Source organism: Bufo gargarizans, chromosome 10, assembly GCF_014858855.1.
Source record: "Bufo gargarizans isolate SCDJY-AF-19 chromosome 10, ASM1485885v1, whole genome shotgun sequence".
Taxonomy (NCBI): domain Eukaryota; kingdom Metazoa; phylum Chordata; class Amphibia; order Anura; family Bufonidae; genus Bufo; species Bufo gargarizans.
In genome coordinates this window covers 35840225-35856462 of record NC_058089.1, presented here as the reverse complement: position 1 = coordinate 35856462, position 16238 = coordinate 35840225, and the positions used below count along the sequence as shown (strand labels likewise).

The 16238-nt window shown below is 43.1% G+C and overlaps 1 protein-coding gene across 1 annotated transcript; it reads right to left on the bottom strand.

The window, feature by feature from the left end:
- Positions 1 to 14593: 14593 nt before the first annotated feature.
- On the bottom strand, positions 14594 to 15511 carry LOC122920041 (3-galactosyl-N-acetylglucosaminide 4-alpha-L-fucosyltransferase FUT3-like). The gene has a single exon (XM_044269250.1). It carries the CDS (start codon positions 15509 to 15511, stop codon positions 14594 to 14596), a length of 918 nt encoding a protein of 305 aa, XP_044125185.1.
- Positions 15512 to 16238: the final 727 nt, after the last annotated feature.

Sequence of the window (16238 nt, the reverse complement as noted above, 5' to 3'; positions counted from 1 at the left end):
TCTGACAGACGTTCTTCAGAACCTCCTGCTTGAGGTTCTTTTGTTTTGCTTTCATTTTGTGATCTCATTTCCCTCTCTCAGCTGTCATCTAGTTGCACTGATTGCATCCCTTTAAGTCCCCTCCCATACTGCATCACTTTGCGGTTTTTACAACTTCCTGGAGTGTGCTCATGCTGGTTTCTGCAACTGATGCTTCTACAGATAAGTCTGTTCCTTTATTTTTGTTTTCCTGTTGGCTTGACCCTAGGTGACCCTTACTCCCTCCGTATTAAGTGTAGGGAGCCGGTGGTCGTGTCCCTTCACTATTATAGGGTGTTCAGGTGTCATTCACACGTCGAGGCACGAGGGCATGCAATTATCTATCATAGAGATCTTTGCATGGGCTGACAAGTCAGGGAGAGTGCTAGGGCTTTTACAGGGCTCACCCTTATGTTCCTTAGTTTGGGATCAAGTCAGTCGGATCTTCATTTGTTGTCTTCTAGTTTTCTCCAACACCATCCGTGACAAATAGAAGTTGGAAGTGTAGCAAAAAATTCCAGCGGGCGCTCTTTGTCTTCAAAACATCTCATTCTTTATTTCATCAATGCAGATACATATTGAGGACGTGTATCGGCCCGTCCAGCCTTCATCATCTCTGATGAAGGCTGGTCGGGCCGATACGCGTCCTCAATATGTATCTGCATTGATGAAATAAAGAAAGAGATATTTTGAAGACAAAGAGCGTCCGCTGGAATTTTTTGCTACAGTCCTATGAAACAGACCCAGCCATAATAGAGTCCTTAACCACCTCAGCTCCCCTAGCTTAAACACCCTTAAAGTATAACTGTCATATTTTTTATTTATTTTTTTAGTATTGGATTGTGGTGATTTAATATCTCCTTGGTGGCCCTATTTCAACTTTTCACTATGTGTTCAATTACCCCTTAATTCCACAGTTTTGTTCCCTGTACTGCCTACTTTTACCTGTGCTTAAAATCAGGTTGCTATGCAGGGTCTATTGTTGAAGGACAGAGGACGCAGAAGCAGGCAGCGTGCAAGGTCAGATTACTGACAGCCAGGGACTGTAAGTAAATTATTAAAGCCAGGTCCTCCCCAGCAGCTGATAACAGTGCCTGGGCTGTGTGCACTTCTCCCTGTCCCTGCGCTTGGCAGACGCTCCCTCACTCAGCAGACTGGGACAATGCAGAGCCGAAGCAGCGCACAACAGGGAAGGGAGATCTGCCGTCTGCTCAGTGTATAAATAAAAAGCAACATGTGGTAAGAAGACCCCTTTGTGCTGCAGGAGATTAACTCTTTAGGGGGAGGGCTCTGGTTACTGACACTTTTGGGGGGCTATTGCTACTAGCTAGTGAGGGCAGGCGGGATTAGCCTCAGGGTGAGACGGTGGCGGCCATCTTAACTGAATAGTGAATTATTGCAGTTTTATGCAGACTGGTTGCTAAGGGCTGAATCCTATTAAATATGGGGTAAGTCAGTCTAATAGTAACTGATTCTGGAATATCAGGTTATTAGTAACTATATATATGAAAATTGAAATTTGGGTCTAATGACCAGACCATTTTTTACAATTCTGCACTACACTACTTTCACCGTTTATTGCTCGGTCATACAACTTACCACCCAAATGAATTTTACTTCCTTTTTTTCCTCACTAATAGAGCTTTCATTTGGTGGTATTTCATTGCTGCTGACTTTTTACATTTTTTGGTATTAGTCGAAATTTACCGATGTCATTTTTCACTTTCAGTTGTAACATTTTTCAAAAAAACACTACATTTCTATATAAATTTTTCTCTAAATTTATTGTTCTACGTGTCTTTGATAAAAAAAATGTTTTGGTAAAAAAAAAATGGTTTGGGTAAAAGTTATAGCGTTTACAAACTATGGTACAAAAATGTGAATTTCCGCATTTTGAAGCAGCTCTGACTTTCTGAGCACCTGTCGAGGTTCTACAATGCCCAGACAGTAGAAAAAACCCACAATCGACCCCATTTTGGAAAGTAGACACCCTAAGGTATTCACTGATGGGCATAGATAGTTCATAGAACTTTTAATTTTTTGTCACAAATTAGTGGAAAATGATGATTTTATATATTATTTTCCTTACAAAGTCTTATATTCCACTAACTTGTGATTTTGAAAAAAATAAACTTCCATAAACTCACTATGCCCATCACAAAATACCTTGGGGTGTCTTCTTTCCAAAATGGGGTCACTTGTGGGGTAGTTATACTGCCCTGGCATTTTAGGAGCCCTAATGCATGAGAAGAAGTTTGGAATCCAAATTCGTAAAAATGCCCTGTGAAATCCTGAAAGTACTCATTGGAAATTGGGCTCCTTTGCGCATCTTGGCTGCAAAAAAGTATCACACATGTGGTATCGCCGTATTTAGAAGGAGTTGGGCAATGTGTTTTGGGGTGTCTTTTTACATATGCCCATGCTGGGTGAGAGAAATATCTCAAAGTCAACTTTTCACATTTTTTTTATACAAAGTTGTCATTTTAGAGAGATATTTCTCTCACCCAGCATGCGTATATGTAAAAAGACACCCCAAAACACATTGCACAAAAAAAGGGGAAAGGCGTCTGCCAGGCCAGGACATAGGAGCTCCGCCCAACATCCATACCCACTTAGCTCGTATGCCCTGGCAAACCCGATTTCTCCATTCACATCAATCGATGTGGATGAATAAATCATTGCCGGGTTTTTTTTTTTTTTTTTTTTATATACAAAGTGTTTGCCAAAGCATATGAACACCACCGCCCCCTCAGCTCATAAGCATCGGCAAACATATCTTTTTTACTGCAGAGGAGAAATCTCGTCTTGCTGCGCCGCATACACCGACTTTTGTGTAATCTGACAGCAGCGCAATGCTTCTGTCAGAATGCACATCAGTGCTGCAGCTGGTCGATCGGTTGGTCCACCTAGAAGGTAAAAAAAACCAAAAAAAAAAAAACAGGCCGCAACGCAATAAATTTATTAACATGAACTTTTTATAATAACATTTGAACAGAACATTAACTTTTATGAACTTTGGAAACAGAACATTAACTTTCTTGCTTACCGGTGATTTTTATTTATTTATTTTTTACCATTATAGGACAAACCTCTCCTTCCCCATGGGACAATGTACAAAGCGCAAATCGCCCAGAGATGTGGCGAAGTACATTATGCACTTTGTGCCAGGTAAAAGGAGAGGTTTGCAGCAGCTCTGTGTGAATGGGCCCTAATAGCCCTGTGTGCCTGTCCTGTGAGATGCAATCCCTATGCTAAGTGTACCTGTGTGTGGTACTTCCGGAAACACTCCCCTAAGCATAGGGCAGGGTGGTCAGGGCAGTCAGGACAGAAATAGCGGGTGTCACGCCTTATTCCACTCCTGCTACAGACACAACATCTTTTTCGGGGTGACGGTTGGGTTGAGGTACCGGCAACGACACTGGGGAAATATCGCTCGTGTAGACGGCTCACTGCACTGGTGGTTGGGGCCACGGAACCTCCTGGATACAGGAGGTTCTCGATGATCTCTTCCTGAAATTTGAGGAAGGATCTTGTTCTCCCAGCCTTACTGTAGAGAACAAAACTATTATATACAACCAATTGAATCAAATATACAAATACCTTCTTATACCAGCGTCTGGTTCTGTGGGAAAGTAAATAGGGAGCCAACATCGCTCCCATGAGCGAATTATAGTCGTGAACACAGAGGGGTTTTTCAATGACACTGGTTGCTCGTTCAATTTGGATTGTCGTGTCTGTGTGAATGGAGGAAAGCATGTAAACGTCACGCTTGTCTCTCCATTTCACCGCAAGCAGTTATTGGTTACACAAGGCAGCCCTCTACCGGCACCCCGGTCATACAAATACTCGTTGACAGCTTTTTCTTGTTGGAGCAGGCGGTCGAACATTAGGAGTGTTGAATTCCAATGTGTCGGGCTGTCGCAAATCAAGCGCCTCACTGGCATGTTGTTTTGGTGCTGAATGTCTGAAAAGTGCGCCATGGCCTTGTAGGAATGCCTGAAATGGCCACACACCTTCCTGGCTTGCTTGAGGACGTCCTGTAAGCCTGGGTACTGAGACACAAAGCGTTGTACGATGAGATTCAACACATGTGCCATGCACGACACATGTGACAACTTGCCCAAATTCAATGCCGCCAACAAATTGCTTTCATTGTCACACACCACTTTCCCGATCTCCAGTTGGTGCGGGGTCAGCCACTGATCCACCTGTGCGTTCAGGGCGGACAGGAGTGCTGGTCCGGTGTGGCTCTCTGCTTTCAGGCAAGTCAACCCCAAGACAGCGTGACACTGTCGTATCCGGGATGTGGAATAGCCCCTGGGGAGCTGGGGGGATTCAGTTGATGTGCAGCCAGACGCCGCAGCAGAAGAGGACTCAGCCGAGGAGGTTATGGAAGAGGATGGAGTAGGAGGAGTAGAGGAGGTGGCAGTAGGCCTGCCTGCAAGTCGTGGCAGTGTCACCAACTCTGCTGCAGAGCCACGCATTCCATGCTTGGCAGGCGTCAGCAGGTTTACCCAATGCGCAGTGTAGGTGATATACCTGCCCTGACCGTGCTTTGCAGACCAGGTATCAGTGGTCAGATGGACCCTTGCCCCAACACTGTATGCCAGAGATGCCATGACTTCCTTTTCAATCACTGAGTACAGGTTTGGGATTGCCTTTTGTGAAAAAAAAAATCGTCCGGGTACCTTCCACTGTGATGTCCCCAATAGCGACAAATTTTTTGAAGGCCTCAGACTCCACCAGCTGGTATGGTAAAAGCTGGCAGGCTAAGAGTTCCGTCAAGCCAGCTGTCAGACGCCGGGCAAGGGGGTGACTATGTGACATTGACTTCTTATGCTCAAACATTTCCTTTACAGACACCTGACTGTGGGCAGATGAGATGGAACTGCTGAAGGTGAGAGGCGGAGTGGCGGGTGGTTGAGAGGGGGCAAGGAGGACAGCAGTGGTTGACGTGGCTGAAGATGCTGGACCAGGAGGAGGATGGTGGCTTTGAGCTTGTGTGCTGCTTCCCATAGGCACATGTGTTGATCCCATAGGCATTTGTGATGTGCGATCATGTGCCTTCGCAAAGCAGTTGTACCTAGGTGGGTGTTGGATTTCCCACGACTCAGTTTCTTTTGGCACAGGTTGCAAATGGCATCGCTGTTGTCAGAGGCAGACACACAAAAAAAATGCCACACTGCTGAGCTTTGCAATGACGGCATTCTGGTGGTGGCAACAGCATGCGTTGATTGGCGTGCTGTCTGGCTGACCCCGGGTGCCGATACATGCTGTCTGACTGTGCCACTAGCTACTTGCGACGACCTCCCCCTGCTTCCAACTCGTCTCCTCCTTCTCTGTCTCCCCTTCTGAACTTTCCCCCTCTTCTTATTCTCTTCGAGCAGGCACCCACGTGGCATCCACGGACACATCGTCATCATCAACCACTTCACTTGTATCTGACACCTCAGCAAAGGAAGCAGCAGCGGGTACAACATAATCATTATCATCACACTGTACGTCCATGTGTGTAATGCTGCCTGACTGAGACATATCCCTGTTATCTACATCCCCTGGCAATAATGGTTGCGCATCACTAATTTCATCCAACTGATGTGTAAATAACTCCTCTGAGGGATCAAGTGAAGTGGCTGTGGTGGTGGTGGTGGTGGTGGTGGCGGCGGCGGGAGGGGGGGGGGGGGAGTGGTAACTTGACAGCAGGTGACCAAAGCTGAGCTGGAGGAGGATGGTGCGTCAAGGTTCTTAGCGGAAGCTGTTGAAGATTGGGTGTCCTGTGTAAGCCAGTCAACTATTTTCTCAGATTTTTTTGGGGTTCAGGGTACGTGGCCTCTGATCACTGGGCATTATTCCAGGGCCAGTGGAAATTACAGCACCACGAACACGACGGCCCCTGCGGCGTGGCCTGCCTCTGCCTGTCATTTTTTATTAGATAAGTGATAAGTTACTATACGTGCAAGGTACTGTGCCACCCTATATAAGTGGTGGGCAGTGGGCACAGTACAGTCTGTGTGGGCCTGACACAGACAGGCTTGCAAATGTGATTATGTCACCAAAAAATATTAAATAGAATTTTTTTTTATCTGCAAGGTATTTTCTGTCACACCCTGTATGAATGGTGTTCACACAGTGCTGTCTATGACTGAGCCTGCAGCCTCTCACACACGGGCAGCCAGGCAACTGCAATATATATATATATATATATATATATAAATTTTAAAAAAAGCACACTGATGTATCAGCCCTGAAAAGGGCTTTTTGGGGTGCTGTCAGGACGCTGTCCTTACAGCAGATGAGTCTGTGGACACAGAACAATGCCCTAGCTAACGCTTTCCCTATTGAATCAAAAGCAGCAGTACTCTCCCTCCTCTCACTGTGAATGCAGTTTCCGAATGAATCTAAAATGGATGCTGTCCAGAAGGTGGGAGGGTCTGGGAGGGAGGGTCTGCTGCTGATTGGCTGCAATGTGTCTGCTGACTGTGAGGTACAGGGTCAAAGTTTACTCAATGATTATGTATAGGGGGCGGACTGAACATCGCATATGTTCGCCCGCAGCGGCGAACACGAACAAGCTATGTTCGCCGGGAACTATTCGCCGGCGAATAGTTCGGGACATCACTACTTAGGGACTCTAGAGGCTCTACGGGCCTGTCTGTGCGGTGGCTGCGACGGGGGACCTGATGCACGTGCCACCGTAACAGCTTCAACTGCCCTTCTGATGCTCGCCACTTCATCATGTTGTACGGCAGTGCTGGTACTAGGTCCAGGATGGGCTGCGCTGCTGGTGTATGCCTCACCACGTAATCCGACAGGGCCAGCCCCACTCTGCTGCTCTTGAAGCGGATCCTGCGCAACCTGTGGTCTAGCAACACAGGGCCGGGTACGCCTGGTGGTATCAGGGACCTCAACCTCCTCGTCCGAACTTTGGGTCAGACTGCCACTGCTTTCTACAGGTTCGTATTCTGACCCGCTGGATTCGTCAGATGAGGGTTCCCATTCCTCATCCGATTGGGTCAGAAGCCTGTAGGCCTCTTCAGAAGAATACCCCTTATTTGCCATTTGGACAACAAAATTTAGGGGGTATTCCCTGAGACTACCCAAGAAAAAAAAGCAAGCCTGTCTTACAAATGGGAGGCTAGCAAAACTGATTTTTTTTATTGCCGCGGCGCTTGTAAAATGATTGTGCAGTGAACGCACGTGTGGGCGACCGATCAGGCCTGATCGGACAAACACAGCGTTTTGGGTGGAGGGCGAGCTAAGGTGACACTAATACTATTATAGATCTGACTGTGATCAGTTCTGATCACTTACAGATACTATAACAGTACAAATGCTGACTAGTGATGCGCTAATCAGCGAATCAGTGACTGCGGTGTGGTGCGGTGGGCTGGGCGCTAAACGATCGCTAACTACCTAACCAAGGGGCCTAAACTATCCTTAACCTAACCGTCAATACTAGTGAAAAAAAAGTGACAGTTTACACTGATCACTTTTTTCCATTTCACTAGTGATTGACAGGGGCGTTCAAGGGGTTAATTGGGGTGATGGGGGGTGATCTGGGGCTAAGTGTACTGTTGGTGTGTACTCACTGTGAATTGTGCTCCTCTGCTGGAACCAACCGACGAAAAGAACCAGCAGAGGAGCACAGCAGTCATTTAACACATTATATTTATAAATATAATGTGTTAGATGGCTTCTGATTCGATTTTTAAAAAATCATCAGCCTGCCAGCGACGATCATTGGCTGGCAGGCTGATGACGAAATTGTCCTTTAACTTTTGCCGGCCCGCAACGCGCATGCGCGGGCTGGCTCTGACCGAAATCTCGCGTCTCGCGAGATGACGCGCCGGCGCGTCCAGGAGGAATTACAGGGCCGCCGCAAAGACGCATCCCTGAGTGCGGCGGTCCTGAGGAGGTTAAAGGGGTTGTCTCGCTTCAGCAAATGGTATTAATTATGTAGACAATACAGGGCATTTACTAACTATAGTGATTGTCCATATTGCCTCCTTTGCTGGCTTGATTAATTTTTCCATTGCATTACACACTGCTCATTTCCAGGGGTTACGGCCACCGATGCAACAAAGATATGAGGTGGCTAGGATGGGATCTGCTGCACAGGTGTGCTCCCATGTTCCCAGCCACCAGAGAGGTTGACGCTATTTCTTATAGATTGCAAGCATGACCACCACTTATGGATTGCAGGGTGGCTGTAACCATGGAAACGAGCAGTGTATAACATGATGGAAAAATGAATCAAGTCAGCAAAGTAGGCAATATGGACAATCACAATACATTAGTAAGTGCCTTGTATTAGCTTTGTCTACATGATAAATGCCATTTGCTGAAGTATTTGTGATGTTTCTTAATTTTTGTAGGATACAAGGGTGTATGCCATTTTGACCTGGTGATTTGTCTATATTTTTTTTAAAGATGGCTGCACTTCTTCCTGGGTTAGACAGGCCACATTTAACCCCTTAGGGACACAGCCTTATTTCACCTTACTTCACCATTTTTTGCAAATCTGACCATGTCACTTTAAGTGGTGATAACTTTAAAACGCTTTGACTTATCCAGGCCATTCTGAGATTGTTTTTTTCGTCACATATTGTACTTCATGACACTGATAAAATGAAGTCAGAAAAATTATTATTTTGTTTGCATAAAAAAATACCTAATTTATAAAAAAATTTGAAAAATTTGCAAATTTCAAAGTTTCAGTTTCTCTACTTCTGTAATACATAGTAATACCCCCAAAATTGTGATGACTTTACATTCCCCATATGTTTACTTCATGTTTGAATTATTTTGGGAATGATATTTTATTTTTTGGGGATGTTACAAGGCTTAGAAGTTTAGAAGCAAATCTTGAAATTTTTCAGAAATTTACAAAAACCATTTTTAGGGACCACTACAGCTCTGAAGTCACTTTGCGAGGCTTACATAATAGAAACCACCCAAACATGACCCCATTCTATAAACTACACCCCTCAAGGTATTCAAAACTGATTTTACAAACTTTGTTAACCCTTTAGGTGTTGCACAATATTTAATGGAAAATAGAGATACAATTTCAAAATTTCAGATACAATTTCAAAAAGATTTTCCATTTTAATATTTTTTTTTCCAGTTACAAAGCAAGGGTTAACAGCCAAACAAAACTCATTATTTATGGCCCTGATTCTGTAGTTTACAGAAACACCCCATATGTGGTCGTTAACTGCTGTACGGGCACACGGCAGGGCACAGAAGGAAAGGAATGCCATACGGTTTTTGGAAGGCAGATTTTGCTGGACTGGTTTATTTACACCATGTCCCATTTGAAGCCCCCCTGATGCAGCCCTAGAGTAGAAACTCCAAAAAAGTGAAACCCATTTTAGAAACTACGGGGTAGGGTGGCAGTTTTGTTGGTACTAGTTTAGGGTACATATGATTTTTGGTTGCTCTATATTACACTTTTTGTGCGGCAAGGTTACAAGAAATAGCTTTTTTGGCACTTTTTTTTGTTATTTACAACATTCATCTGACAGGTTAGATCATGTGGTTATTTTATAGAGCAGGTTGTCACGGACGCGGCGATGCCTAATATGTATAAATTTTTTTTTATTTATGTAAGTTTTACACAATGAATTCATTTTTAAAGCAAAAAAAAGTTTTAGTGTCTCCATAGTCTAAGAGCCATAGTTTTTTTCAGTTTTTGGGCGATTATCTTAAGTAGGGTCTAATTTTTTGCGGGATGAGATGATGGCTTGATTGGCACTATTTTGGGGTGCATATGACTTTTTGATTGCTTGCTATTACACTTTTTGTGACGTAAGATGACAAAAAATTGCTTTTTTTTACAACGTTTTAACTTTACTTTTTTACGGTGGTCACATGAGGGGTTAGGTCATGTGATATTTTTATAGAGTCGGTCAATATGGACGCGGTGATACCTAATATGTATACTTTTTTTTATTTATGTAAGTTTTACACAATGATTTCATTTTTGAAACAAAAAAATCATGTTTGTGTTTCTATAGTCTAAGAGCCATAGTTTTTTCAGTTTTTGGGGTGATTATCTTGGGTAGGGTATGATTTTTGCGGGATGAGATGACAACTTTTTTGATCACTTTTATTACCTTTTTTGGGAAGTAAGGTGGGCAAAATTTAAATTTCATCATTAGTTTTTTATTTTTATGGCATTCACCATTCGGGTAAAGTAACATGACCGTTTTATAGATCAGGTCGTTACGGACGCGGCGATACTAAACATGTGTAGGGAATTTAATTTTTTTAATTTTTAATCAGTGATAAATGATTTTTACTTTATTTTCTTGAAGATCCAGTGGGTCTGATGTCTGTATAATACAGTACAGTACACTATATAGGGTACTGTACTGTATTTTACTTACACTTTGTCTGAACAGATCTATGCCTTTAGCACAGATCTGTTCAGAACCATGGACAGCAGGATGCCTGAGAAGGCGCCCTGTTGCCATGGGAACCTTCCCCGTCTGCTCAGTAGTGGCCAGAACTGCGCAGACGGGGAAGGGTAAGGACGGGGCTGTCTGGGGGCTCTCTCCCTCTCCATCGGGGGGCTGCAAAGGCACAGCAGCCCCCCGATGGGAGAGGGAGGGAGCTCCCTGAGCTGTTAACCTTTTCCATACAGCGGTCCGTACGGACCGCGGTATGGAAAGGGTTAAACGGCTGACATGGAGGCACAGATGTCAGCCATTTATATCAGGGTGTCAGCAATGTGCTGACACCCTGGTATACCCACTAGACGCCAACGATTATTCAAAGGGAGCCGGGCGGGGGATCGCGATCCCGCCTGCTGCACCACCCGCCTCCCGCACCGCCCGCAACCCTCCCCCTGCACCTCCCACCGGGCTCAAATCACTCAGGAATGCAGGGGGGGAGATAAAGGTATATTTTTGGAATGCTAACGTTTCTGACAGCGGGGATCAGAAACTGCAGAAATCTCAGCAAACCGCAAGTCTGAATTGATCCTGCGGTTTGCCGAGATCGCCGCATTTAGCCTAGGTGCCTGCTCAATGATTTGAGCAGGCACCGGGTTCCGATCACCGCCAGCCGCACGGCAGTGATCGAAAATACACAGGGCGTACATGTACGCCCTGTGTCCTTAAGTACCAGGACACAAGGGCGTACCTGTACACCCTATGTCCTTAAGAGGTTAATGGGGAGTTTACTTTGACAGTCTGCATTTCTGCATATTACATTGTTAGACATTCTTTAACCACTTAGTGACCACCCAAATGCCTTTTTACGGCACTCATTAAGGGGCCTTAGGCTGGGCCTCCACCTTTTCACATAAGAGCCGTGCTCCTGCTCTAACAGCCAGGACAGGCAGATGCGCCGGCAATGGCTCCTGCTGCATGTAAGAGGTGACAGCGGGAGTGGACTCCCTCTGTCTTCTATTGGCACCCTACGAACGGGCTCTAGTGTAGGCCCCAAGCCTGCCTTGAGTGTTCCCCAGCAGGCATTGTATTTTAGAAGCAATCAAAAGATTGGCTGCTACAGTCCCCTTATTAAGTGGTTAAAAAAAAACATTTATTAAATACAAAATGCGCTTTTTACTGTTGAAAATGCGCTTTTAATGAAAAAAAAATATATATAAATTTTCCCCACATGTTTGGTATCTCCACGTCTGTAAAGACTCGTACTACACAAATATCATGTAAATTATCCCCTATGGTGAATACCATAAAAAAAAAATAAAAAAAAATGCCAGAATTGCAAATTTATTCTTAGTCGCCACCGAAAAACCTTAATAACAAACAATCAAAAAGTGTTATTTACCCCAAAATGATACCAGTGAAAAATACAAGTCGTCCCTCAAATGACAAGCCCTAACGCAACTCCATAGAAGGAAAAATGAAAAAATTATGGGTCTTGGGATGCGGCTATGCAAAAAGATTTTCTTCTCTTTAAAAGAAGGGGGCTTTATTGCACAAAAATAGCAAAACTTAAAAAAAGGTTTTGTACTTGTCCTGCAAAAAACAGGCCTTGATACAGTTACATAGATGGAAAAATGAAAAAGTTATAGCTCTTGGAAGGTGCCGATATAAAAAGGAAGAAAAAACTGCAGTATGGCCCAAAACAGGCTGGTCTTTAAGGGGTTAATAAAATGTTTTAATACCAAGACATTTAGCATTTCAGACATGCTTCAAGCTCTGCACAAACATGAAAAGTTCGGTTTTAATGGATTTCACTTTTCTTTTCCATCAGAAGCAAAACAAATCATTAAATAAGTACAAAAAATGTAAAAAGCAAAAAAAAGCAGGGGCATTGCTAGGTTAAAACATTCAGGGCCTGGGCCCCTGATGTTTTGTCCCAGGCCCGAATGTCCTGCTTGCCAGTTAGCTAAACCTGTATTGCTGTCCTCAGGACGGCAGCAGAATTGAATCAAATGCACTGGAAGATCTGAAGGACCTGTGATGACATCACCGGTCATATGACCAGTAAAACAAGCAGTGGTTGAGAAGGACCTGCAACCAATGCAGGAGAGTATGGCAGTGAAGAGGAGAAGTCCTGGGGGAAGAAGCTGTGGTGATGTCTGCTACATGAGGAGAGGGAAGTGAATGGAGAGGCAGAGTAATGCTGGGAGTTATTTAACTGGGAATGTATGTTAGGGCTGAATGGAGGGAAGTTATTTACATGGAATTGGAGGTATGTTGGAGGTGGCTGGGGACAGGTTGATGTCATTTACATGGGACTGTATGTTGATGGCGGCTGTGGGAGGGAGTGATGTTATTTACATGGCACTAAATGTTGAAGGAGGCTGGGGCAGGGTGATGTTATTTACATAGGAATGTATGTTAAGGGCGGCTGTGGGGGGGTGATGTTATTTACATGGGACCGTATGTCGGAGGGGGCTGGGGGAGGCCGTGATGTTATTTATATGGGACTGTATGTTGATGGCGGCTGTGGGAGGGAGTGATGTTATTTACATGGGACTGTATGTTGAGGGGTGATATTTACATGGGATTGCATGTTGGAGGCAGCTGGGGAGGGGGGTGATATTATTCACATGGGACTGTATGTTGAGGGCGGCTGGGGAGCAGGTGATGTTATTTACATGGGAATGTATTTTGCTGCCCTACCTTTTGTCTTGTAGTAATCACATATATATGCTGGTTTAATTACATTTATGTGTTATATATTAGTAGGATGCAGAGGGTTGCTGGACCACCAACCAGGGTGCTCACAGTCCAGTAGTGTCACCCCACTACTGGAAAGGATGCTAGAAATATATATATATATATATATATATATATATATATATATATATGTATGTATATATAAAGGACTGGGCACACATCTCAACCCCGAAACGCCTCTGGTCAGACCCCCCAAGTAAATGTGAGTGCACCACATTGACCGAACAGAGGAACAGCTCCAAAATTGATTTGAAATCCTGCGGGAAAGGTGGCAATTAAGCGGAGTCCGGATCCAAACAGGTGGACTCACGTGCAGTGACTAACCGACGCTGTGAATTCACTACTTGTGAGACTGAAGGAGGAGACCCGAGCAAGGTCCGCAGGGCGGCAGGAATCTACAAACACCGGTAAGACTGTTCAAATAGACAAAGCCGGTGGAACTATTATAGGTCCTAACACTGACCTTAAGCGGGACGCCGCCAGGTCAGTAATATAGTGGGACCCTGCCGATTACCTTTGGGTGCTATTGTCTCAACAAGTCCGGCCAAGGACTTAAGGCTATGAGGTACCAGCTGATCTTTGTGGAGATATTGAAAACTTTATTACCGATTTACCTCTCTGTTGTTCATTCGGAGTAAGCAGAGGACATTATTGTTGCTAATACTTCTGCTACAATCGAAATAAGCTGCCATATCTGGTCTATGCCGTGATTTGAAATTGGAGTCATTTGACATTATTACTACTAATATTGCTGCTACAATTGAAATCGAAATATGCTGCTATATCTGGTTTATGCCGTCATTTAATTTTCATCATTTTTTAGAATTTATCAATTTAAGCATTTTTATCTTTAGATATTACTCACCTTAATTGTCTAGGCCATTGCCACCTGTTTGCCCTTTTGGACGGTTTATATTGGCTGCAGTGCTTTGTTTTTTAGGTGCATCGATCTCATGATATTTATTTTTTATTTTTTCTATTATTGTATAGTTCTGCTGTGAGACTGCTCTTCAGAATGTCTGATATATTTTAAACTTACATTCCATGTATCTTAATATTATATTATAAATTTATTAAATTGAGTGACCCAATACCCTAGGTGTGTCCAGTCCTTTTTATATATATTTAATTACATTTAACTGAATATATGTAAATGCCCCTGCTAGGCAGTATACTAATAATTTATGCATCTGCTATGATGAAATCTTATAACCAATGTTACCCCAGGGTCTACCTTTTCCCCCTAAAACAGCACCATTCTTGTCAATAAGCTTTGTATGGTATTGCAGCACAATTCCCTGGAATAGGTCTGAACTGCAATACCAAACACATAAAGAGGACAAGAGAGGCACTGTTTCTGGAAAAACTCTTCAATCCCACTTTTCTAACCTTGGACAACCTCTAAACTGTGGTCTTCATATCTCTTTGAACCATTCAGCAATACTTGGAATTCTTCTATATAATGGGGCTTCTTTAAGTGCTTTACATATTTTACAATATTCAGTTACCCATGTTTTCCTTGGTTTTACTGGCTGATAGCTAGATCGCCACTTAAAATACTCCTGATATTTTTGGTCATCTTTGTCCAGGCTAAGGAGGTAAGATGCTAGTTCTTGAGAACTAGAAAAATCGTCTACATGAATAAAGGAGTCTGATGGGATGAAACGTTCATAGTTTTCACGTGGAGGACCCATTACAACTGGAACAGTTCCTGCAACAAATGAATTGCTCCAGAGTTTTTCTGTTATATAGTCTTTGTGAATTGAATTCTCGAAAGCAAGGTAAAATTTATATTTGGAGAGAGTTTGAAATTGTAGGTTTCTTGGAAGAGGTAAGTGCCGCTTTCCATAAAGGTCTATTTGGATATGCTGATTTAACTCCTGATAATAACGAAATCTCCTGTGTTTTGTGTTCCAGTTACTTATTACCCAAGCAACCAGCTGGGTCTTCTGAGGAATAGTAAAGTTTTCCCTTTCGTCATGCTTTTCCATCCATCCATAGGGAGTGAAGATGTCAGAATCAACCCTGTACGACATGGTCATATTTATGATATTGTCCATGACGGTCAGACTTCTGAGATTTGATGGTGATTCCAGGCTAAACCAAATCCAGTACTGATAGGAAGGCCTTGGCACCACTGGTAATAGGGATTTGGATCTAGAAACATCTCTGTGGTGAATTACAACAGCATTAGCCATTGAATACATACTGCGGTTTACTGTAAAGAAACAGCCAGATGAATCAACTGATGCTGGACACTGATTTAGAGGGAAAATATGTCCTGAAGGCCATGTCCAAAGAAGGATAATCAACAATGATTGATTTGATGACATCATCTGTACTGTTCTTGAGTTGTCTGGTAGCATTTCTTTAGGAGGGATTGAACAGTTTGATGCTATGTTAATTTCCTTCTTTGAAGAATAACCTTTGTATGCAGGTGCTTTTTCATTGTAATAAATTGTACATAATAAAAAGATTAAACAGCTGTGTATAAGGAAAAAGAAAAAGGTCCCACTTCTTTTTAGTAAATGTTTTAGAGAAGCCATTAAAAAAGATCAGCGTATCTTTCCAAGAAGGTCACAAAAGCCACTATTGGAGACTCTTCTTTCGCCTATTTTTGAGCCACAGTTGTGCTGTAAGTAGAAGAAGGAAATTGATGTTTCATTATTACTTACAGGTACATAGTAATCATCTTATATTATATTAAATTAGCTAATGAATAGTAGACATATCAACATAATGTATCACATAATATATTATTTAGGGAGATTTATTATTATTATACCGTTTATACCCCAGCCTAAATGGAAATGTATCACCCAATTTTTTTTTTTCTGCCAGTTAAAACCAGATAGTAAAACATATCCCTTTTTTCTAATTTCTTTTTATTTTCTGATTGCAGATCTTTTAACTCTATTTGCTGACCATAATTATCGGGGCTGCCATCTTGCCTGAGCTGTTCTTAACTACTTTTAGACATTAAACATTTAGAATTAAGCATTAAGAAAATTGCTCTACAGAAGCCACATTGTCCGTAGACAAAATGGTCAGGAGGGGACC

Excerpts from the sequence above, each read along its gene's own strand:
- LOC122920041 (XM_044269250.1), bottom strand. The coding sequence starts at position 15,511 with ATGTCATCAAATCAATCATTGTTGATTATCCTTCTTTGGACATGGCCT.